This window comes from Salmo trutta, chromosome 31, assembly GCF_901001165.1.
Source record: "Salmo trutta chromosome 31, fSalTru1.1, whole genome shotgun sequence".
NCBI classification, from domain to species: Eukaryota; Metazoa; Chordata; class Actinopteri; order Salmoniformes; family Salmonidae; genus Salmo; species Salmo trutta.
The window spans coordinates 18,720,406-18,746,183 of record NC_042987.1 but is presented as its reverse complement, the minus strand read 5'-3'; the positions used below and the strand labels follow the sequence as shown (position 1 = coordinate 18,746,183).

Below are 25,778 nucleotides of genomic sequence, written 5' to 3'. Positions count from 1 at the left end.
ACAGTAAGGAGACCTGTGTCTTGTGACCGTAGTGTACGTGTAGGTATGTACGGTAGGACCAAATCGGAAAAATGGGTAGGAGCAAGCCCATGTGTAATGCTTTGTAGGTTAGCTGTAAAACCTTAATCATCCCTAGCCTTAACAGGAAGCCAGTGTAGAGAGGCTAGCACTGGAGTAATATGTTCATCGTTTTTGTTTCTAGTCAAGATTCTAGCAGCTGCGTTTAGCACTAACTGAAGTTTATTTAGTGCTTTATCCAGGTAGCCGGAAAGTAGAGCATTGCAGTAGTCTAATCTAGAAGACAAAGGCATGGATATGTTTTTCTGCATAATTTTTGGACAGAAAGTTTCAGATTTTTGCAATGTTATGTAGATGGAGAAAAGCTGTCCTTGAAACAGTCTTGATATGTTCTTCAAAATAGAGATCAGGGTCCAGAGTAACGCCGAGGTCCTTCAGTTTTATTTGAGACGACTGTACAACCATCAAGATTAATTGTCAGATTCAACAGAAGATCTCTTAGTTTCTTGGGACCTAGAACTAGCATCTCTGTTTGTCCGAGTTTAAAAGTAGAAAATTGAATGCCTTCGAGCCAATCAGTTGTGTTGTGTCAAGGTAGTGGGGGTATACAGAAGATTTGGTAAAAGACCAAGTCCATATTATGGCAAGAACAGCTCAAATAAGCAAAGAGAAATGACCATCATCGTTACTTTAAGACATGAAGGTCAGTCAATAAGGACATTTTAAAGAACTTTGAACGTTTCTTCAAGTGCAGTCGCAAGAACCATCAAGCACTATGATGAAACTGGCTCTCATGAGGACCTCCACAGGAATGGAAGACCCAGAGTTACCTCTGCTGCAGAGGATAAGTCCATTAGAGTTACCAGCCTCAGAAATTGCAGCCTAAATAAATACTTCACAGAGTTCAATTAACAGACACATCTCAACATCAACTGTTCAGAGGAGACTCTGTGAATCAGGCCTTCATGGTCAAATTGCTGGATAGAATCAACTACTAAAGGACACCAATAAGAAGAGACTTGCTTGGGCTAAGAAACACGAGCAATGGACATTAGACCGGTGGAAATTTGTCCTTTGGTCTGGAGTCCAAATTGGAGATTTTTGGTTCCATCCGCTGTCTTTGTGAGACGCGGTGTGGGTGAACGGATGATCTCTCCATGTGTATTTCCCATCATAAAGCATGGAGTACGAGGTGTTATGGTGTGGGGGTGCTTTGCTGGTGACACTGTCTGTGATTTATTTAGAATTCAAGGTTCACCAGCATGGCTACCACAGCATTCTGCAGCGATACGCCATCCCATCTGGTTTGGGCTTAGTGGGACTATCATTTGTTTTTCACCAGGACAATGACCCAACACACCTCCAGGCTGTGTAAGGGCTATTTGACCAAGAAGGAGAGTGATGGAGTGCTGTATCAGATGACATGGCCTCCACAATCTCTCGACCTCAACCAAATTGAGATGGTTTGGGATGAGTTGGACTGCAGAGTCAAGAAAAAGCAGCCAACAAGTGCTCAGCATATGTGGGAACTCCTTCAAGACTGTTGAAAATGCATTCCAGGGTGAAGCTGATTGAGAAATGCCAAGAGTGTGCAAAGCTGTCAAGGCAAAGGGTGGCTATTTGAAGAATCTCAAATATAAAATGTATGTTCATTTGTTTAACACTTTTTTGGTTACTACATGATTCCATGTGATATTTCATAGTTGTGATGTCTTCACTATTATAAAATAGTAAAAATAAACAAATACCCTTGAATGAGTAGGTGTTCTAAAACGTTTGATGCACATTTTTTAAAATATGTTTTAGATGGGCTTGGTTAAAGTCACCCGTGACCGCTTCCGGGTGAGAGGATTCTTGCTGGCTAATGATCTTGTAAAGTTTGCTAAGTGCTGCCGTTGTTTGCTTGTGGCAGTGTATGTGCACAGCTGTGATGATCACACACATGAATTCCCTTATATATAGGCATATAGTGGGGTCGTCATTTTAGCACCTCCTGGTCAGGTGAACAGGAGCTCACAATGTTTTCAACTACTGTACACTACGCTCCCCCCAAATCTTACCAGAAGCCGCCGTTCGACCCTTTCGGAATATGGAAAAGCCTTCTGGTTGAATTGTAGAGTCGAGTGTGTTGTCCGTAAGCCACAGTTGAGGAAAAACAAGACACAGCATTTCCTGATGACCCTCTTCAATTGAAGCCTTGCTCTGAGTTCACTAAGTTTATTTTCCATACTAGGAAGAGGAGGCAGTGTAGCCTGTCTTTTCAGCCTAGCTTTGAGTGCCCCTTTCCTTTCTTCTTTGCTGGCGTTACCTTAGGTCATCTCGGCCAGGAGCCAATGCACTATTCCAGACCTGGTAGGCTGAGTGTGTAGCTTCCGATTCATGATCCATAAGTGTTTGTCGGTCGTAGGAGATTATTGCACAAACATTCTGAGCAAACAAAGTAATTATTTAACACAAAAAATTGTCATAAAGCAAAGTCGAGCTGGAATCGGCAATAGACGCGCACCGACATCTTGATACCAGACTGCCTTACTTATATTATCTCCTGTGATGATGGTCTTTATTTAACCAGTTAGAAATCAATTTCTGTGTCATCTCGCATGTAACAGTTACATGTCTGCCTGTCATGGTCCGTCCATACCACCACTGCTGGTAGTGAATCAGGCAGGCAGGGCCAAGCCAGGTGCAGACAAAGCAGGCAGTTACAGTTAGAAGGGCGGGTGATGGAGCAGCCACAGCACCACCACTCTGGGCCTGGTGCCCATGATGTGATCCAGAGAACAGAGGTCTGATTGACCAGGCCTGACCAGCCCCTCAGGCTCCCATCAATGACCCGTTTGAAAGGTCAGGCAGGCAGGCCACTGTCTGTACGGTAGGGGCTCTCAGCTCTTGTCATGTGAGGTCAGATTCCATTCCCATGGCCCACCCGGTAGTGGCAGAGGGTGGCAGAGCCGGTTGGTCACAAGTCGTCTTTAGCTTTCTTTAGCTCTGGTCCAGGTCACATTCTTTTCTTACCCTCTTGGATCTAACAGCTGATAAGTGTCAATGTCTGGGTTTTATTGGAATCTAAAAAATGACTGTTACTGGAATAAGATCATCCATCGCCTGCTGGATTTTAGTTTTTAGTTTCGAATATTTTAGAAACATGAATTTAAGTTCAATTTAATTGTTTTGAGAGTTTTAAAATACGATCCCTCGTTGAGGATTTATCTTGCAAAGTTTCACCTTTTGAACTTTGCAAGGAACTTCAGGACTCGTGGATTGGGTCCAGCACTACCAGAGAAGCTGGGATGTTGTTTGCATCCGAGTGAGGAGCTCCGGTCCTGTGTCAGTCCAATTATGGCCAGGCTAGGTGTGGCGAGGGTCATCCCCCAGGACTAGTAATCCCTCCCTGGGAAGCATGCTGCTGGTGGACAGGCTGGGCATGGGGCTGGGGCCCTGGGCTTGGCTGGACAAAGGGGGCTGGTGCAGGGCCTGCCAGGAGTGTGAGCGCCGCTACCTGACGCTGGAGGAACCAGACGGTGTGTTGAGTTCCACAGACGGGGGAAGGGGGCGGTGTGTAACCTATAAGAAGTCCAGTTTCTTGTATGCGGTTATTTTGCATCTCAAAAAGTTGAGTGGTTGGTGGTGTCTTTTTGTAGCTTGTATAACGGCAGCTCTTTGAAGTAGGCGGCATCAATGGGATTGTTGTACATTTGGCCCATGTTGTATAGCTGTATTGGGTGAATATTAGATCTAAAGATTTGACGGTGTGTTTGTGTCCACAGAGAGGGTGAATCTGCCTATGGGATAGGCCTATATTGGTGATGGATGCCTATGGGGCTACATTGGTGGTGTTCCTTCACACTCCTTCTCCTTGGCCCTGGTTGAGATGAGAGATGGGTGCAGCCTGGGATGTTGGAAGGAACTAGGGCAGTGGCTTTTAAATTTAGCTCCACAAGCCCCACGGCTGCAGGCGGAGAGCAGCTTTGCACTCTGAGCTGTTTTGGGCTCGGCGGGCCAGGGTTGGGCGGCGTTGGAGATGCTGCTCTACTCAGCAGTTAACAACTTTCACACTTTTCTTTTCAAAAACAGGCCATGTCAGAAAGGGAGGGAGAGCGAGACGTCCTCATTCCTAGGAGCCATGTTGTTCTAGTGCCTTAAGTGTCTTTGGGACTCTTCATAATGCTGCAGTGGTCTACTTGCTGATGATGCGTAACTGGAGTATCTCAGGAAGCGGAATTATTATTTTAAACAAATTTCTTGCACCATAATCAGAAGTTTAGGTACATTTTATCCATTATCATGATGAGGAAGATCATGGTGATGGTGAGATGGAGGAATATGATGACTGATGAAGTGCTACATAACATCTATTTCTCCGTCATGTAATACCTAAGCTTGTGTTGTTGCAGATGAGCCGGCTAGCCCTAGTGTTGACCATGAGGCCACATCCATTCCTGCTTCCGCCGTGATATCTGTCGCTCCAGCCATAACTACAGTCCCCCCTAGCCCAAGCTCCTCCCCGTACCCTCTCATGCGCCGACAGCTGTCACATGACCAAGGTAAGAGGCACTCTGGGGGCAGGGCTCCTGGTTGTCATGGTTAAGGTGCAGATACAGTACTGTCAGTTGCTGTGTTGTCAATGCCATTGTTGTTTTAGTCATTGGTGGCATCTGAAACACTCTATGTATGCAGTGCACTACTGTTGACCAGATGCCCAATCCCCATAGGCCCTGGTTGAAAGTAGTGCGCTATATAGGGAGTACTACAGTGCCATTTCAGCCGCTTCCATTGCTTTGTTACTGTCTTGATGTTTGTCACATAATAGCTGTGGCACATAATAGGTGTGACAGAACTCAGTGCTGGAGTTTTCTGAGGAAGCATGACATTGACCCAGTTCTTTATACAGGCCTGAAAGCAGCTAGGATGTCTCTTCCATCAGTGCTAAATCACTTCAAAGTAAAATTGGCTCTGCATTTGATATTAACACAATTCTGCCCTGTGATATTGAGCCTAAAGCTACCTCAGAGAACACCACCACTGACCCTCACCAATAACACTCAGCTATGACACATCACACTGTCCTTGTGTTTATGTCCCGGTCTCAAGAGTCTCTCAGAAATGCTATTCTGGAGTCTGATGCCGAGACAAAACAAGAGCGCTCCAAGTCCTGCGACGAGGGTCTGGATAACTACAGAGAGGAAGGCAGAGGGTGAGTCCCTTTTTTAAATGTGGAGATGTGGAATTTGGTCTCATTTTCTCACGATACTGTTCTCCAAAGTTTTTGGTTCATCCTCCTAATATCATTTTTTTGTCTCCTTTCTCTTCTGTCTCCAGCCGGTCAAACAGTAAACACATGCCCAGTCTGAGAGGCCTGAGGAAGGTGAGGAAACAGCTCAATACAGGCTTTACTAACCACAACATGTTGGTTATCTTTCTTTATAACAACTTTAAATGGGTTAGAACAGTTCTAGAAAGGTTTAACTAAGCCATGTTGTCTGTGTTTATACAGCCAGTATAATGGCCGCTAAACATATGTGAGCAAAAAGCCGGTAATAACTATCCCTAATCGGAGTGCTTAACGGTGGGACAAGCTGCTACTTTTATGCAACTGGTTTGAAAACAGTCTGTACTTTCCCTGTGCTTTTGAAAGGTTTCCTAATCACATTGACAGGATGTGTTGTATGGTTTCCTGGCTTTTCCTGACTCATCTTGATTTCTTCAGCCATAATGAACTCACCTGTCTATGTGATTTTGCTACAGTAGTCAGACAGGCTTTGATGCTCCCCAAATACCAGTAGAAAAGGACTCCCTGAGGATTTGAGCTATTTTCTTTAAGACCACAGGCTCTCTTCCTGCTGATTACTCGTGTGTGTGTGTGTGTGTGTGTGTGTGTGTGTGTGTGTGTGTGTGTGTGTGTGTGTGTGTAGGCTCTGGATGGACACAAGTCATCTGATGACTCTGGGTCCAGAAGGGACTCCTCTTCAGATGTATTCAGTGACTCTTCTAAAGAAGGCTGGCTCAACTTCAGGCAGATCAACACTGAGAAGAGCAAGGTATATTTTCACACTTCTGCCCTTGTCCAACTGCCAAATCACATGGAGGTCTACTTCGCTGGTCTGGTTATGTATCCACCATAGTTGCTGGAAAGGACAATGTGGAACAAAAATATCCACAACCGTGTGAAAAGGTTATCATGCACACCCACCCACACTGTGCAAACTCTTTACATCTACATGCAGGGCCTTAACTCAACATTTCGCTCTCTCTCTCTCTCTCCCTCCGTTTCTTTTCTTTCTTTCTCTAGCGTGTGGGTGGGGGTTCGAGGTCGTGGAAGCAGATGTACGCCGTGCTGCGAGGCCACGGCCTCACGCTTTACAAGGACAAGAAGGACGGCGTCTCCCACGCCTCCTCCCACTCCCAGTCCGACGACGACCCACAGCCAATCAGTGTCAAGGCCTGCCTGATTGACATCTCCTACAGCGACACGAAACGGAAGAACGTGCTGCGTCTGACCACGTCGCACTGCGAGTATCTGTTCCAGGCTGAGGGCAGGGATGACATGCTGTCATGGATCCGAGTCATCCAGGAGAACAGTAATCTGGATGATGAGGTGGGTTCTGCCAGGCAACACTGCAGTACTGTGTTACGAAGCTCATCATATGATTGTAAGCATTTTGCTGCGCCTGCGATAACATCTGCAAAACTGTACACCACTAATAAACGTTGATTTGATTTTTATAGTAATAGGTCTATCCCACATTTGATTATTCTTTGCTAAGCCCATGTTTTTATCCAAAGGGACTTGCATACAGTAGCTACAATTTTACTACCCACATTTTGCAAGGCAGATGTGTCAAATTCCAGTGTGCTATTTTGCAGCCATCACTTGTGAATAGCCTAGCCTGCATCGGTGCTCAGACTACACATCTTCTATTTCATTTACACTAGTCATTCTCACTGTCCTTGGTAGCTAGTAGAAGCAATAGCTTTTGGGCTGAGAGACTCCCTTTTGTTAAACATTCCTCTCCTTGGGATTCTGGCAATGAAGTTTGTCTCGGTTGCGTTTGGTGTTTACCCCACAAATAAGACAGTCTCACTGTCCTGTTTTGCGGGTAGAATCACTACTAGAGCCTATTTATAATATCAAACCATTTTAACATCTGATTTCTCATGCATACTGTATGGAGGATCACTAGGATACAGAAAACACAAAAACATCTCCAGCTCGACCCTAACAAGAATGTTTTTTTTTCTTGGCTTAATGTTAACTTGTCTGTTGGCTGTGAAATGAGCTAACAGTGTGCTTGGTTGTTCAGCTGTTTGCCCCTTCTCAGTTAGCCTTCGGTCTTTGTCTGTGGTCTGTCTCCCACAGAGTCTTTCATTAATGGGGAGAACCCATGACTTCCTAAATAGCTCAAACAGGATTCAGTGTGGTTAACTGCTGAATCCTATTCACTTAGAACTATAAAAAAATATATATATAAAAATATGATAAGACAACATATACTTGAGAAATCTGAATGTGCTGGTAGTCCAAAGGTTATGTGAGGTTACTGCTCAGCCATTAAAAAAAGTTTGGGTTAACACCCATGATTTTTCATTTCCAAAATCGTTAATTCTGTTTGTCCTTAGCTTGTGTTCCAGTTATGTTTAAACTGATAGTTTGTTGTCCATGTTATGTTTCAGAATGCTGGTATAACCAGCCAGGACCTGATCAGCAGAAAGATCAGAGAGTACAACACCATGATGAGGTATGCAGCAACTCACACACCATCTTTATTTGACCCACAATGCAACATCATGTTACACCCACTTCTATGCACAAGTCCTTAAAATCACATATAGTATCATTTAATGTACTATATAATATGATATTTTTTGTGTTTGATCCAGTGCCCCCAGCAGCAAGACTGAGCCCTCCCCCAAAACCTCCCGGCAGTCTCTCAGTATCAGACACACCCTCCTGGGGGTGAAGGGAGAGGGCAAGGGCCAGAGCCCCCACTCACCCAAAACAGGAGAGAGAGGTAAGGCCATTATTACAACAAAAAAGAAGTTACTGGAAACAACGAACACAGACATCCCCCCCCAGACGCCGCGCTGCTCAGCTTCATTTAGTAAACAAAACTAAAACAATAAGTCATGTGCCTGGGGTGACCAGTGACCTTTTATGGATCTCAGCTTTAAAGCAAGGGATTACATTCACCACAGATACACATGCTGTGTCCTTTACACGCAGCTGAAAAGCAGGGCATGATGACGTTTCTAGCTATACTACACAGTAAACTTGATCATCACACGAGAACAGGAGACAATACATATGGTAGGATTACATGTGGAAAACAGTATGTTATTGAAAATGTGTATCTTTGACTGTCTGCACAAGCAGCTGTTGACATTCCAGTAGCTAGTGTGGTTTGAGTGTGTATCTGTAGTGCGGATTATCACTCAGATGGCTGCTTTGTGTGTGTTCTGTCAGATGAATCCAGTCCTCCGCGGGATAAGGCTGCGTGGAGGAGGGGCATCCCCGGCATCATGAGGAAACCCTTTGAGAAGAAGAGCACTGCTGGGGTAACCTTTGGGGTGCGTCTCGATGACTGCCCACCTGCACAGACCAACAGGGTAAGGGAGAGCGAGTGAGTGTGTTTACATGTGAGAAAGACATGGAAATTATGTTGTTGAATGAATTCTGTTTTGTTTCCCTTTGATGGTTGAGTAGTGTGATCTTTAAGAGAAACTTCCTCTAGACACTATTTTGGTTGTTTTTCCAGTCTCCCTACATAGGGGGTGTTTCAGACATAATTGTGCAACTTTTTTTTTTCGCGCCGAGAGGCCCGCTTTCCGATCTAAAAATGAACGGAGTCATATTTTGTAGCAATTATTGTGGCCTTTGTGTTTCTCTGATTGCACGGTCATGCTAGCAGCGAGTAGAAATTGTTGTCCTTGTTCAATAGAGCCATTGGACTTGTCTCAACAATGTTCCTATCTGCCTCGACATAGCAGGATATCTAGGCTGACTCATTTTCCCTGGCTTTGTGAAGACTACAGCCTGACGGGAGCCCGACTTCCTTGTCCAATTGTGTTCCTGCACTGGAAGGCAGGCTTTTCAAAACGGGGGCGGTGTTACCGTACACTGCCTATTCGAGATTACTAAATAATTACAATGGCTGCTTCTGATGATTCGTCTTTCCAAGAAGAGCTGGACGGCGAAACCGTATTTGATGTTGTTTTACATAGGGGCACACAGCCCTATTCATTTCAGCCAGAATACAGGGAATAGGAGTTGAGGCACCAACAATAAGAATTGCATGACCAGCAAGCAGCGATGCGAAGCCTCGGTCAGACTCTGGTGGTGCCTAAGCGGTTGCTGTCCAGCCATGCCGACAGAAGAATGTCTGTGCTGCAACAAATTAGATCGCGGACAGTTCTTACTGGAGAGAGTCACTGCAGATCCCATGGATCGTGTGTGTGACACCATCAAAGATTTGACATACATATGGATAGAGGGGTGCTGGAGATGTTCTTCAGAACCTCCACGATCAACTGGGGGCGGCAGCCTTGTCCAGCTGGACTAGGAGAGCAAATCCCAAACGAGTAAGTGGTTTTGCTGTCTGTAGCTAGCTAGCAATATGAGCTCTCTTTTTACATGAGGCAGTGTTGTTCTGTACAGTGTAACTTTGTGATTGATTCAGCCATAACGGGGCTTGCTAGTACCACTACAATCTATGTTGAGTTAGCTAGCTTTGTTTGTTATACCCAAAAAGTACTGTAGCCTAATGTTATAGCTAGCTAGCTAGCTAGCTAATGTTAACTAGCTAGCTAGCCTCAGTGCATCTCATTTGGAACAAAACTGGATAAATGTTTTGATAACGAAGAGTAAAGGAATGACTTTGGCTTTGACTCATTAGTCTTTGAGTAAATATACCTGTATGTTGTAGGTAGCTGTCTAACGTTTCTGTGAGATCAAATCAAACTTTGTCACATGCGCCAAATACAACAAATGTAGACCTTACCACGAAATGCTTACTTACAAGCCCTTAACCAACAGTGCAGTTCAAGAAAGAGTTAAGAAAATATTTACCAAATGAACTAAAGTTAAAAAATATAAAAAGTAGCACAATAAAATAATAACCAGACTATATAGGGGGGGGGGGGGGGGGGGGGGGGGTCAATGTAAATAGTCCGGGTGGCCATTTTATTAATTGTTCAGCAGTCTTATGGCTTGAGCGTAGAAGCTGTTAAGGAGCCTTTTGGTCCTAGAGTTGGCGTTCCGGTACCGCTTGCCGTGCAGTAGCAGAGAAAACAGTATGACTTGGGCGACAATTTTTTGGGCCTTTCTCTGACACTGCCTAGTATACAGGTCCTGGATGGCAGGAAGCTTGGCCCCAGTGATGTACTGGGCCGTACGCAATACCCATTGTATTACTTTGCGGTCAGATGCCGAGCAGTTGTTGCCATACCAGGCGATGATGCAACCAGTCAGGATGCTCTCGATGATGCAGCTGTAGAACTTTTAGAGGATTTGGGGACCCATGTCAAATCTTTTCAGTCTCCTGAGGGGAAAAGGTCTTGTCGTGCCCTCTTCACGATTGTCTTGGTATGTTTGGACCATGATAGTTTGTTGGTGATGTGGACACCAAGGAACTTGAAACTCTTGACCCATTCCACTACAGCCCCATCAATGTTAATGGGGGCCTGTTCGGCTCGCCTTTTCCTGTAGTCCACGATCAGCTCCTTTGTCTTGCTCACATTGGTGCCAGGACAACAACCTCTCCCTCACACTGCCATGTCTCTGACGACCTCCCTATAGGCTGTCTCATCGTTGTCGGTGATCAGGCCTACCACTGTTGTCTGCAAACTTAATGATGATGTTGGAGTCGTGTTTTGCCACGCAGTCGTGGGTGAACAGGGAGTACAGGAGGGGACTAAGTACACACCCCTGAGGGGCCCAAGTGTTGATGATCAGCATCGTGCTGCTACAGTAGGAATACAAACCGTACACAACGATTGCCCATGAAAGTCTAATAGCGTTTTTGGCATTCTCTTACAGACAATACAGCTTGGTGGTCTACCGATTTTTAAATTTTTTTTTTATTATTATTATTTTTTTGGGGGGGGGAGTTTGCTCTATGTGGGGAGTGACTACGAACACCTCACTGCACCCCCCAACACACCATATGCAAGTCGTGGAACTGTAGTATTTATTATAGGCTTTAGTAGAATATTTTTCTACCTGCATACTACTGTGTAAACTCATCTTGATCTCCAGAGCAAATAAACATTGTCTTGAATACTAGCCATGTCTACTTATTTGCTACATTGACAGATGAATCTACTATTTTAATTAAATATGTTTACTTGCCAACAAATTAAAGTTGAAATGATACACCAGCTCCCTGCATATTTTTTTTTTTTTAGCAGCAAGATTGTAGCTAGTTACATCAAAATACATTTAATGACTATCACAATGAATTGATCCGTAAGTTGAAGTCAAAACATTATTGGTTTCTGATGCAGCTGGAATCATTTAGTCATTTATCAGTACACTTGTAAAAAAGATGATATAAAACATTTTATCGAACATATATACAGTATGTACAAAAGCTAGCAATATCAATACCACAATGCAGTTGTGAGCATACTAGGCATTCTATATTATACTACAACATCAGTGTAACTGAATATGAATGGCTGATTGTTCCAGGGTCCTGAGTGTTTTTCAGCTCGTGAACCTTGTCCTGTGTTTGGCAATGGCAGCTGGTGTGTCAGAACTTCGAGCTCCATGACCTTGGACTCAGACTATACACTTTGGCTCTTGCCAGCCCCATGTGGTATTTTCCTCTTCCGAGTCCAATGATGTTGAGCTTTCATCCAATGGGTCTACAGGATCTGTACTACTAAAGCGGGCGTCAAGGTCATCCTCAGACGGATTAGTCTGTATGACACACACTAGTCAGTGATTAGCCAACATTTTACTACTTTACAGTTGTTGTCGACACAAAGAAAAATAAATGGCTATTCGCAAGCTGATGTTCCATGAACAAGTGGCTGGTCCTGTGAGTAACGTTAGCTACATTACCTGTATCTCCTACATACCTGTATCTCTATCTCCCATTCACAACTGGATCCACCTTGACAGGGGCGGTACTATGTCCTGAAATCGCTATGAATTCTGGATGTTGTGGTTTGCTTGAACCAGGAAATGTAAATGTTTCTACCGTTGAGATGCAGAAACGCTCGTATTTGCTTGTAGTGAGGACGTTATGGATTTTTATGACATATTAATGGACAGACATATACAGTGAATGAGCAGCGGTTATTTCCCTTTAATGTGTGCGGTATAAGTTCTGCTTTGTGTATATGAAAGTGATGTCTGTTTCTTGGTTCATCCAATATGTATAATGCTAAAGACTTTGTTTGTGTTGTGTAGTTTGTTCCCCTCATCGTGGATGTGTGCTGTAAGCTGGTAGAGGAAAGAGGGCTGGAGTACACTGGGATCTACAGAGTACCAGGAAACAACGCTGCCATCTCCAGCATGCAGGAGGAGCTGGACAGTAAAGGACTGATGAGTGACATCGACATCCAAGAAGACGTGAGTGACAGACACGCATGCATATACAGTGTCTTCAGAAAGTGTTCATTCCCCTTGACTTATTCCACATTTTGTTACAGCCTGAATTCATAATGGTTATATTTATTTTTTTACTCACCCATCTACACACACTACCCCATATTGACAGTGAAAACATGTTTTTAGAAAATGTATTAAATTAAATACAGATATTTAATTTACATAAGTATTCATACCCCTGAGTGACTACTTTGTAGAAGCACCTTTGGCAGCGATTCTTTTGTGAGTCTTTTTGGGTAAGTTTCTAAGAGCTTTCCACACCTGGATTGTGCAACGTGACCAGTTATTATTTTCACATTTCTTCAGGCTGTGTCAAATTGGTTGCTGATCATTGCTAGACAACCATTTTCAGTTCTTGCCATAGATTTGCAAGTAGATTGGCCACTCAGGAACATTCACTTGGTAAATAACGGAAGTTTGGATTTGGCCTTGTGTTTTAAGTTATTGTCCTGCTGAAAGGTGAATTAATCTCCCAGTGTCTGGTGGAAGGCAGACTGAACCAGGTTTTCCTCTAGGATTGTGCTTGTGCTTAGCTCCATTTAGTTTATTTTTGATCCTGAAAAAATCCCCAGTCTTTAATTATTACAAGCATACCCATAACATGATGCAGCCAACTCTTTGCTTGAAAATATGGAGAGTGGAACTCAGTAATGTGTTGTATTGGATTTGCCCCAAACATAACACTTTGAGTTTTAATCTATTTTTCGGGGGTCTCTATTTACCACCACAAACCGATGCTGGCGCTAAGACCACACTCAACGAGCTGTACAGGGCGATAAGCAAACAAGAAAATGCTCATCCAGGTGCGGCACTCCTAGTGGCCGGTGATTTTAATGCAGGACAACTGAATTCCGTTTTGACTCCTTTCTACCAGCATGTCACCTTTGCAACTAGATGGAAAAACAACTTTAAATTACCTTTACTCAACACACAGAGATGCATACAAAGCTCTGCCTCCGTTTGGCAAATCGGACCATAACTCTATCTTCCTGATTTCTGCTTACAAACAAAAACTCAAACAGGAAATAAGAGTGACGTGCTCAATGCGGAAGTGGTCAGATGAAGCGGATGCTAAGCTACAGGACTGTTTCGCTAGCACAGACTGGAATATGTTCCGGGATTCGTCCGATGGCATTGAGGAGTTTACATCCGTCACCAGCTTCGTTAATAGGTGCATTGACAACCTTGTCCCCATAGTGACTATACGTACATATCCCAACCAGAAGCCATGGATTACAGGCAACAACCGTACTGAGCTAAAGGCTAGAGCTGCCGTTTTCAAAGAGCGGGACACTAATCCGGACTCTAATAAGAAATCCCGCTATGCCCTCCGACAAACCACCATCTGGGACGGCAGGTAGCCTAGTGATTAGAGCGTTGGACTAGTAACCGAAAGGTTGCAAGATCGAATCCCCGAGCTGACAAGGTAAAAATGTATCGTTCTGCCCCTGAACAAGGCAGTTAACCCACTGTTCCTAGGCCAGCATTGAAAATAAGAATTTGTTTTTAACTGACTTGCATAGTTAAATAAATGTAAAATAATAAAAAATGTAAAGATTAAAACAGGCAAAGTGTCAATACAGGACTAAGATCGAATCCTACTACAACGGCCCTTGAAGCTCGTCAGATGTGGCAGGGTTTGCTAACTATCACAGATATCAAAGAAAGCACAGCCGAGAGCTTCCCAGTGACACAAGCCTACCAGATTAGCAAAATGCCGCCTTTGCTCGCTTTGAGCCAAGCAACACTGAACCATGCATGAGAGCACCAGCTGTTCCGGACGACTGTATCGCCACGCTCTCTAGTCGATTAGGCCTTTTAAGCAGGGTAACATTCACAAGACCACAGGGCCAGAAGGATTACCAGGACGCATACTCGGAGCATGTGCTTACCGGCTGGCAAGTGTCTTAACTGACATTTTCAACTTGTCTCTGACCTAGTCTGTAATACCTACGTTTCAAGCAAACCACCATAGTCCCTGTGCCCAAGAGCACTATGGTAACCTGTCTAAATGACTACTGCCCCGTAGGACTCGCGCTTTGAAAGGCTGGTCATGGCTCACATAAACACCATCATCCCATATATAGAGATATAGATATATATATATAGATATGTGTGTATGTATATGTACAGTGGATATAAAAAGTCTACACACCCCTGTTAAAATGCCAGGTTTTTGTGATGTAAAAGAATGAGACAAAGATAAATCATGTCAATGTTAATGTGACCTATAATGTGAACAATTCAATTGAAAAACAAACTGAAATCTTGAAAAACAAACTGAAATCTTACATACATACATACATACATACATACATACATACATACATACATACATACATACATACACGTGTGTATGTATGTAATAATGACAATTACAACAATACTGAATTAACTCTTTTATTTTAACTTAATATAATACATATAATCTATTTAGTCCCAAATAAATGAAACATGTTCTATTTGGTTTAAATAATGCAAAAACGGTGTTGAAGAAAATAAAAGTGCAATATGTGCCATGTAAAAAAGCTACCATTTAAGTACCTTGCTCAGAACATGAGAACATAGGAAAGCTGGTGGTTCCTTTTAACCTCTATGGGCTATGTGGGACGCAAGTGTCCCACCCCTGGTACACCCTATCAACAACAGGTGAAATATCAAGAGCGCCAAATTTGAAAACAATTAAATGTCATAATTCAAATTTCTCAAACATACAACTATCTTACACCCTTTGAAAGATAAACATCTCCTTAATCTAACCACGTTGTCCGATTTCAAAAAAGGCTTTACGGCGAAAGCATAAAGTTAGATTATGTTAGGACAGTACATTGAAAATAGCTGTGTGTAATGTTTTGTCAATGCAAAGACACGCGTCACCAAAAGCAGAAAACCAGCTAAAATTATGCACTAACCTTTGACAATCTCCATCAGATGACACTCCTAGGACATTATGTTAGACAATACATGCATTTTTTGTTCTATCAAGTTCATATTTATATCCAAAACAGCGTTTTACTATGGCGTTGATGTTGAGGAAATCTTTTCCCTCCAATACCGCCAGTCAAATTAGAACAACAAATTAAATAATTACTATTCGAAAACATTGGTAAAATATTATATTGTCATTCAAAGAATTATAGATTTACATCTCTTGAACGCAACCGGCTTGCCAGATTTAAAAATAACCTTACTGGGAAATCACACTTTGCAATAATCTGAGCACTGCGCCCAGAAAAATACGCTTTGCGATACAGACTAACCGCCATGTTGGAGAGATCTAAAATCAAAAATACTATGTAAATAATCCATTACCTTTGATTCTCTTCATCAGATGTCACTTCCAGGAATCCCAGGTCCATAACAAATGTAGTTTTGTTCGAAAAAGCTCATAATTTATGTCCAAAAAGCTCGGTGTTGTTAGCACATGAACTACGCCCGCCGGACTTGTCTTCATGAAAGAGGGGGAAACAAATATTTACGTTCGTTCAAACATGTCAAACGTTGTATAGCATAAATCATTAGTTCCTTTTTCAACCAGAACATGAGTAATATTCAAGGCGGACGATTGCATTCTCTTTTAAAACGTATTGGAACGAGAGTACCCAACATGACCTCGCGCGCCAGAGTCTTATCCGCCACCACCGTTCCAAGGCTCTTGTTCGGTCAGATCTCACAGTAGAAGATTCAAACCACTTTGTAAAGACTGGTGACATCTAGTGGAAGCCATAGGAAGTGCTCAACGATTAATAAGCCCCTGTGTGTTTCAATGGCATAGGCTTAAAGGTAATTCAACACATCAGGTATCCACTTCCTGTCAGAATTTGTCTCAGGGTTTTGACTGCCATATGAGTTCTGTTATACTTACAGACACCATTCAAACAGTTTTAGAAAATTCAGAGTGTTTTCTATCCAAACCTGAACAATAATATGCATATTCTAGCTTCTGAGTTGGTGTAGGAGGCAGTTAAAAATGGGCACATATTTTTTTCAAAATTCTCAATACTGCCCCCTAGCCCCAACAGGTTTTAACATGAGTCTTCAATATTCCCAGGTAAGAAGTTTTAGGTTGTAGTTATTATAGGAATTATTGAAATATTTCTCTCTAAAATTTGTATTTCATATACCTTTGACTATTGGATGTTCTTATAGGCACTATTGTATTGCCAGCCTAATCTCGGGAGTTGATACTGTAGGCTTGAAGTCATAAACAGCGCTGTGTTTCAAGCATTGCTAAGAGCTACTGGCAAACGCTGGAAAGTGCTGTTTGAATGAATGCTTCCGAGCCTGCTGCTGCCTACCACCGCTCAGTCAGACTGCTCTATCAAATATCAAATTATAGACTTGACTATAATATAATAAACACACAGAAATATGAGCATGATGTTATTAATATGATAAAATCTGGAAACTGTTATTTCGAAAAAAACAAAATGTTTATTCTTTCAGTGAAATACGGAACCGTTCTGTATTTTATCGAACGGGTGGCAACCCTAAGTCTAAATATTGCTGTTACATTGCACAACCTTCAATGTTATGTCATAATTATGTAAAATTCGGACAAATTAATTACGGTCTTTGTTAGGAAGAAATGGTCTGTTCGCAACGAGCCAGGCGGCCCAAACTGCTGCATTATACCCTGACACTGTTGGCAACGAAAACACGAAAGAAGTGACTGAATTTCCATAGTTAATATATTGCCTGCTAACATGAATTTATTTTAACTAAATATGCAGTTTTAAAAATATATATACTTGTGTATTGATTTTTTTAGAAAGGCATTGATGTTTATGGTTAGGTACGTTGGTGCAACGATTGTGCTTTTTTTGCGAATTTGCGTTTGTTAAATCATCACCCTGTTTGGCGAAGTTGAAGTAGGCTGTGATTCGATGATAAATGAACAGGCACCGTATTGATTATATGCAACGCAGGACAAGCTAGTTAAACTAGTAATATCATGAACCATGTGTAGTTAACTAGTGATTATGTTAAGATTGATAGTTTTTTTATAAGATAAGTTTAATGCTAGCTTGGCTCCTTGCAGCCACCTGGCCCTTTTGATGCTGCACTCGCGTAACAGGTGGTCATAACACTGCCACTCAGTCTCCTCGTGGATTGCAATGTAATCAGCCATAATCGGCATCCAAAAATGCTATTGTTATATAAACTTGAAATCGGTCCTAATTAATCGGCCATGCCTCTATTCTCTATTGTACATCACAATGCCCTTTCCCACCTGGACAAAAGGACCACCTACGTTAGAATGTTGTTTATTGACTACAGCTCAGCGTTCGACACCATAGTGCCCGCCAAGCTCATCACTAATCTAAGGGTCCTGGGACTGAATACCTCCCTCTACAACCGGATCCAGGACTTCCTGGTGGGCCGACCCCAGGTGGTGAGGGTAGGCAACAACACATCCGCCACGCTGACTCTCAACATGGGGGTCCCTTGGGTGTGTGCTCAGTTCCCTCCTGTACTCCCTGTTCAACCACGACTGCATGTCGCGGGCAAATCCAACACCATTAAGTTTGCAGACAACACGTCGTTGGAAGGTCTGATCACTGACGACGATGAGGAGGCTTATAGGGAGGAGGTCAGAGACCTGGCAGTGTGATGCCAGGACAAAAACCTTTCCCTCAGCGTAGGCAAGAAAAATGTATCAACGACTACAGGAAACGGAGGGCCAGACACGGCCCCATTCACATCAACGGGGCTGTAGTGGAGCGGGTTGAAATCTTCAAGTTCCTCGGTGTCCACATCACTAAGGACCTATCATGGTCCAAACACACCAACAGTTGTGAAGAGGGCACGACAATGCTTCTTCCCCCTCAGGAAGCTGAAAAGATTTGGCATGGGCCCTCAGATCTTCAAAAAGTTATATAGCTGCACCATTGAGAGCATCTTGACTGGCTACATCACCACTTTGTATGGCAACTGCTCGGCATCCGACCACAAGGCGCTACAGAAGTTAGTGTATACGGCCCAGTCCATCACTGGGGCCAAACTCCCTGCCATCCAAGACCTACCAGGCGTTGTCAGAGAAAGGCACTAAATTGTCAAGGACTCCAACCACCCAAGTCAGACTGTTCTCTCTGCAAGCGGTACCGGAGCGCCAATTCTGGGATCAAATGGCACCTGAACAGTTAATTAGACGGCTATCCCGGAAAGTTTACATTGACCCCTTTTTAAATTATTTATTTATCTTAATTGTTTTTGCACTGACTTCCTTGCCCTGGCTCTATTCACACTCACTAGACTCAACCCAAACACTCACACATACACACACAAACACTGCATTCGCTCACTCACGCAAAACACACACACACGCATGTTGACGCCCCACACACACACACTCACACATACACTTTCACACTTCACATATGCTGCTGTTACTCTGCTTATTATACTGAATATGATTGACTGGACACTTTTACCCATACCCACATGTACAGAGCATTCAGGAAGTATTCAGACCCCTTGACTTTTTCCACATTTTGTTACGTTACAGCCTTATTCTAAAATGGATTCAATCTTCTTTTTTTTTGTGCATCAATCTACACACAATACCCCCATAATGACAAAGTGAAAACAGGTTTTTATAGATTTTTGCAAATGTATTAAAAATTAAACACATACCTTATTTACATAAGTATTCAGACCCTTTGCTATGAGACTCGAAATTGAGCTCCAGTGCATCCTGTTTCCATTGATCATCCTTGAGATGTTTATACTTCTTGATTGGAGTCCACCTGTAGTAAATTCAATTGATTGGACATGATTTGGAAAGGCACACACCGATCTAAATATGGTCCCACAGTTGACAGTGCATGTCAGAATAAAAACCAAGCCATGAGGTCAAAGGAATTGTCCGTAGAGCTCCGAGACAGGATTGTGTTAAGGCACAGATCTGGGGAAGGGTACCAAAACATTTCTGCAGCATTGAAGGTTCCCAAGAACACAGTGGCCTTCATCATTCTTAAATTAAAGAAGTTTGTAACCACGAAGATTCTTTCTAGAGCTGGCTGCCCGGACAAACTGAGCAATCGGGGGAGAAGGGCCTTGGTTAGGGAAGTGACCAAGAACCCGATGTTCACTCTGACAGAGCTCCGGAGTTCCTCTGTGAAGATGTGAGAACCTTCCAGAGAACAACCATCTCTTCAATACTCCAACAATCAGGCCTTTATGGTAGAGTGGCCAGATGGAAGCCACTCCTCATTAAAAGGCACATGACAGCCCGCTTGGAGTTTGCCAAAAAGCACCTAAAGGACCATGAGAAACAAGACTCTTTGGTCTGATGAAACCAAGATTGAACTCCTTGGCCTGAATGCCAAGCGTCACATCTGGAGGAAACCTGGCACCATCCCTACGGTGAAGCATGGTGGTGGTGGCAGCATGCCGTGGGGATGTTTTTCAGCGGCAGGGACTGGGAGACTAGAGCACTCCAGAGCGCTCAGGGCCTCAGACTGGGTTGAAGGTTCACCTTGAAACAGGACAAGGACCCTAAGCACGTAGCCAAAACAACGCAGGAGTGGCTTTGGGACCAGTCTCTGAATGTCCTTGAGTGGCCAAGCCAGAGCCCTGACTTGAATGAAGCATCTCTTGAGAGACCTGCAAATAGGTATGCAGCGACACTCCCCATCCAACCTGACAGAGCTTGAGAGGATCTGCAGAGAGAATGGGAGAAACTCCCCAAATACAGGTGTGCCAAGCTTGTAGCGTCACACCCAAGAAGACTCAAGGCTGTAATTGCTGCGAAAGGTGCTTCAACAAAGTACTGAGTAAAAGGTCTGAATACTTATGTAAATTGTTTATTCCCCCCCCCCCCCCCCCCCCCCCCCCCCCCCACATATTTTTGCTTTGTTGTTATGGGGTACTGTGTGTAGATTGAGGAGGAGGAAAAAACTATTTAATAAATTTCAGAATAAGGCTTTAACGTAACAATGTGGAAAAAGTCAATGCACTGCACATATACTGTATTACCTCAACTACCTCGTACCCCTGCACATTGACTCGATACTGGTACTCCTTGTAAATAGCCTCGTTATTTTTTTTTGATGCCATATCCTTTTTATTTAGCAAATACTCATCTTACTTTTTAACTCTGCATTTTTGGGAATGGGCTCGTAAGTAACCATTTCACTGTACAGTCTACACCTGTTATATTCGGCTCACGTGACTGATAAAATGTTAGTTGATTTTCTATTCTGGACTAAAAGTGAATTGCTTTGCCACAGTTTTTGCAGTATTACTTTAGTGCCTTGTTGCAAAATGGATGCGTGTTTTGGGATATTTTTATTCTGTACAAGCGTCATTTAGGTTCGTGTTGTGGAGTTCCTACAATGTTGATCCATCCTCAGTTTGCTCTTATCACATCTTATCACATCAATGTCTGCTTTTTGATTTCATTACATTTTATCTACCAATAGGTGCACTTCTTTGCGAGGCATTGGAAATCCTCCCTGGTCTTTGGTTGAATCTGTGTTTGAAATTCCGTGCTCGGCTGAGGACCTTACAGATTAACATTTTATTTAACCTTTATTTAACTAGGCAAGTCAGTTAAGGACAAATTCTTATTTACAATGACGGCCTACCCCGGCCAAACCCGGAAGACGCTGGGCCAATTGTACACCGCCCTATGGGACTCCCAGTCACGTCCGGCTGTGATACAACCTGGATTTGAACCAGTTTGTCTGTAGTGACGCCTCAAGCACTGAGATGCAGTGCCTTATACCGCTGTACCACGCGAGACCAGATAATTGTATGTTTGGGGTAAAGAGATGAGGTAGTCATTAAAAGTCATGTTAAACACTATTATTGCACATACTGAGTCCAGGCAACTTATGTGACTTGTTAAGTACATTTTTACACACAAGCTTAATTAGGCTTGCCATAACAAAGAAGTTGTATAATTATTGACTCAAGACATTTCATTTTGAAATAATTTGTACAAGTTTCTAAAAACATAATTTCACTGTGACGTTATGGGGTATTTATTGTGTGTAGGCCAGTGACAATTAAAAAAATATATATATATTTTAAATTTCAGGCTATAAAAAAGTCGATGGGTTTCTGAGGCACTGTGTCTCTCCCATACTTCACAATGTCTTTAATGCTTTCTCTCTCTTGCTCTCCCTGACAGAAATGGAGGGACCTAAATGTGATCAGTAGTTTACTGAAATCCTTCTTCCGGAAACTTCCAGAGCCCCTTTTCACAAATGGTGAGTCACTGAACACAGTGTAAATGCATGTCTGTAAAGAAGAGAAAATGTGTTATTAAGGAAGTTGTTAATAAATCACGTATTTATTTCTAGTATGCCTTATGTCGTGTTCAGTCTGCCGTGTTCAGTCTTGGTCACTAGAGATACTAAGTGATCCTTATATTCCTTTTACAGAAAAATATGCAGATTTTATTGAAGCCAATCGAACAGAAGACTCAGTGGAGAGGTTAAAAGAACTCAAAAGGCTGGTAAGTTACAGCTCATGCTATGAGGGTTTATCTTAGATCTGTAGCGTTTGAATTGAATTTGAATGTTTGAATTGTTGCATTCTAGCATTGAAAGTTGGTTCTCTTCACAGATTCTTGAATTGCCTGATCATCACTATGAAACCCTCAAATTTCTCTCTGGACACCTCAAGTTGGTCTCTGAAAACTGTGAGAAAAATAAGGTATGTCAGCTTGAGGGTTTAAAAGTATTTTGAAATGGATCCTTTTAATGTAGAGGCCTAGTGTATATGGATTGGACTGGAAGCCACTTTTGCTCATCTCTCCCCCCAGATGGAGCCTCGTAACCTGGCCATCGTGTTTGGTCCAACCCTGGTCAGAACCTCGGAGGACAACATGACCAACATGGTCAACCACATGCCAGACCAGTGCAAGATAGTGGAGAACCTCATTCAGCAGTACGACTGGTTCTTCACTGAGGGGGACGATGACCCTGTTGTACGTAGCAGCTCGCTCTCTCACGTCTAAACATGAATCTCATTACTCTCAGCTGGTTATGGCAGAGAATGTTAAATGTTCGTTGTGTGATAGTGTTGTTTGAGGTTCTCTCTCCATCCCTCTTTCCTCTTCTACTTCAACACGATCTCCATTCATCTCCTTGGTTGATTCTTTCTCTCCTCTAGACCTCAGTGGAACAAGAGAGTACAGTGCAGTCTCAGCCTGTGCCCAACATCGACCACCTGCTGTCCAACATCGGCCGGACCACAACCACCTCCTCGCCTGGGGAAGTCTCAGGTAACTCAGCTGAAGCTCATTGATACCACACCTGGAGAGGATGTAATACAGCATGCCTGTTAGTTTGACTACATATACCAGATTTACTAGTGTAAAACAATGTATACTAATGAGCTTCAGGGAAAGTGATCCAGGAAATGTGTGTATGTTTAGAGATGTATGTGTTTGTTAGTCCTAAAGTAAGAGGCTTCTTGTTTGCTTTCCATCAGATGATCAAATGCTAAAGTTAAGCAAGTCTACTGAAAAGTCTCATGCTTTTGTAAAGGCAAGCTATTTTAGCAATTCTTCAATGGAAGGATTTTGGGTTACCCAATTGGAAATTGCTAAAAAATAGTTAGCAAATGTGGTTAAGCCTTTTTGTTTTGGATAAAAGTCTGTTTCGTTATGTCATTATTCTTTTTTTATTTGTTATATTTCTTTCCCAGTTCCATCTTATGCTTTCTTATGTTTTCTTTTTTCTTTGCTCGTCATTTTTCTCCCTGTGCTTTCCTCCTTATCTTGAGATGACGACTCCTTTTCTTTCAGTTATTTTCTTCCCCCCCTCCTCCCACATCAACCCGGCATGTTCTTTCCCCAAAAACAACAAACAAACAAAACAACAAAGTGGAAGTGTTAACCCTTCTGACCCCTACCCTTGGTTTGTGTGTAGTGTGTTTTTTTCTCCCTTGTCCCTGTCCAGCACTCACACATTGACCCAATCTGACACAGGCCAAGTGGGCGGCGTCTATCACTCGCTGATGTCACTGGTGGACTCTGTAATGTCAGTGGTGGACAGCTGGGACTGTAGGAAGAAGGACGATGAGTGTTGTCACCAGTGTAGCTGCCTAGTCTGCAGAAACCCTCAGCTCTGTTAAATTGGGGTGAAACATGAAGGAGAGGAGAAAAAAAAAAAGAAAAACGGAAAGAAAGAGAAGTCGATGTTTTGTCATTTCCTGTCGGTGTGCACGTTTTTCATATTTCCCCAAAAAATCTAAATACCTAATAACCTGACGGTTACATACAGAGCAGTGCCTGCTGTACTTTCTACTGAAAGCCTTTCTGCTGTCTCTTGTTGTCTCTAAAGCTGATCGCGAGGACAAGTAGCATGGTACGGTCAAACCACGGTTTCACAACCGCCCGCTCATGTGGCATTACTGTCATGGCGTCTGAGGGGGGGTGGGGGGTTGTAGTGTTGTAGTGGTGTTGGGCTGAGCTGGCTGTTGTCAAACACACTAAAAGGACATCTAGGAGAGATCAGCACCTCGTTAGACCGACACACACACACCATATACACTGACTAGGGTGGTTAGATAGATACCAGTGAGGTGGTAAGCAAAGTGGCTCTGATGGCATTAGTCCCTTCAGCCTCTTTCTGCCCTCCTTTTCACGTTTGAGATAGAGATTCACCCTATGGTGTCTAACAGCTTTCTCCCCGTCTCCTCAAAACGTCAGATGGAAGCAAGGACGGCATTGGAGGACAAGGTCTGAGGAGATCTCTCCTTGCTTCCCTCTGTCGTTTTGTGGGCGAGGACACAAAAACATATTTCAAAGACTTCTGAGATTCACCCCCAGTCTTATCAATGAACCACTGTTCTTTCAGCATCAGAAACACCAACTACAGCCAAACACTGCCACCTAGCTACCTCCTTGTCTTTCACGGCTACATACTTCTACCCCAATGCCTCAACCATCCACATCTATCAAATACCCACCTCCCCCATCAAAAGCCTTGCGTAGCGCACTGATATACGCACTAGTTTGAGTCAATTCCACCTAAACTCCAGTTGATTCAGGTAAATAACATTTCCTATATGGAGATATTCCATGTCCAATTCAGCTGACAAGAATTTAAGTGAAATTGACCCCAACTTGGGCACACACAACTCGAAATGAAGCGCACACACTTAAGTCGTACCCTCCACACGATTGTGACTTGATAGTGGTAGTATTGATGCGGTAGGAAATAGTTTATTTTACATTTTCTTTGATAAGGTTTTTGTACTGTCCTTGTTTTGTAGTGTTTATGGTCGTCAGTCATATTCAATTGACTTAAACTAAAATGTTCAAGAGTGCTACAGGGATTGTAAAACCCATCTCTAGACATATTGCACAACCTGTCCATTCTATGGCTAACTTGCATGGGTGGAACTACTGACTTAACACTGCTCTGTCCCCTTAACTCTGTTTGTGAAGACTTGTCATCCCTTCCTCTGTGATTGATACCTCTCAGTTGGGATAGAATGCCCTGTTGCTATTGGCTGTCTATGTACTGTGACTGACGTAACCTGTGGTCCGTGATGTGTTGATGTCGTCCCATTGGGTACATCCTGTTATGAGCATGAGCTGCTTCCTGTCCTAATGCACACTGCCGGGTTTCATCTTCTTCCTCTCATCCCTCCATTACTGGCCTCCTCTTCTCTTCTTCCACTCATGGGCGGAGTCTTTCTTCAGCGTTTCCTTCGTCCATCTCTGTGGGCTACAAATATCTCCACTGTCTGTTGAATCTACTGCCCCTCATGGTGCAGGTTTCTGTCTCTTCTTCTCTCTACCCTGTGATCTGCCTTCAGTCGCTCTCCCTTGATACTTGTTATTCAGATTATATATGTCTTAAAGGATGACACTAATGTCCCTCTCCTCTCACAGATTCAACGTGTAGTGACTCCTCCAAATCAAAGGTAAGTGGCACTGGGGTGTCTGGCTGTCTCTTGCTCCCTATTTGATGATAATTACCTTCACTAAGTAAAGAGATCTAAAAGGCCTTGTCCTGCTCACTGGAATGTTCTACCGTTTACATTTTAGACATTTAGCAGATGGTCTTATCCGGAGTGATTAGCAATTGACCATGCCGTTTCAGAGCAGACTTGGCGAAATTCCTCATTTAAGAACAATGATGTGTTTTAATGTAATGCGACGTCCTGGTACTCTGTCCCA

At 43.1% G+C, this 25,778-nt stretch overlaps 1 protein-coding gene across 5 annotated transcripts in view; it reads left to right on the top strand.

Moving 5' to 3' along the window:
* The window catches only part of LOC115169673 (rho GTPase-activating protein 21), a 93,696-nt gene that overhangs the window by 64,673 nt on the left and 3,245 nt on the right, over positions 1 to 25,778 (top strand). For all 5 annotated transcript variants that reach the window (XM_029725546.1, XM_029725547.1, XM_029725550.1 and 2 more), the window contains 15 exons: positions 4,413 to 4,562; positions 5,110 to 5,212; positions 5,338 to 5,383; positions 5,931 to 6,056; positions 6,308 to 6,613; positions 7,690 to 7,754; positions 7,897 to 8,027; positions 8,480 to 8,622; positions 12,431 to 12,592; positions 21,771 to 21,849; positions 22,024 to 22,097; positions 22,208 to 22,297; positions 22,407 to 22,571; positions 22,757 to 22,868; positions 25,491 to 25,522. In XM_029725546.1, the coding sequence (XP_029581406.1) occupies positions 4,413 to 4,562; positions 5,110 to 5,212; positions 5,338 to 5,383; positions 5,931 to 6,056; positions 6,308 to 6,613; positions 7,690 to 7,754; positions 7,897 to 8,027; positions 8,480 to 8,622; positions 12,431 to 12,592; positions 21,771 to 21,849; positions 22,024 to 22,097; positions 22,208 to 22,297; positions 22,407 to 22,571; positions 22,757 to 22,868; positions 25,491 to 25,522 (1,784 nt within the window). The remainder of the gene's footprint in view (positions 1 to 4,412; positions 4,563 to 5,109; positions 5,213 to 5,337; positions 5,384 to 5,930; positions 6,057 to 6,307; positions 6,614 to 7,689; positions 7,755 to 7,896; positions 8,028 to 8,479; positions 8,623 to 12,430; positions 12,593 to 21,770; positions 21,850 to 22,023; positions 22,098 to 22,207; positions 22,298 to 22,406; positions 22,572 to 22,756; positions 22,869 to 25,490; positions 25,523 to 25,778) is intronic.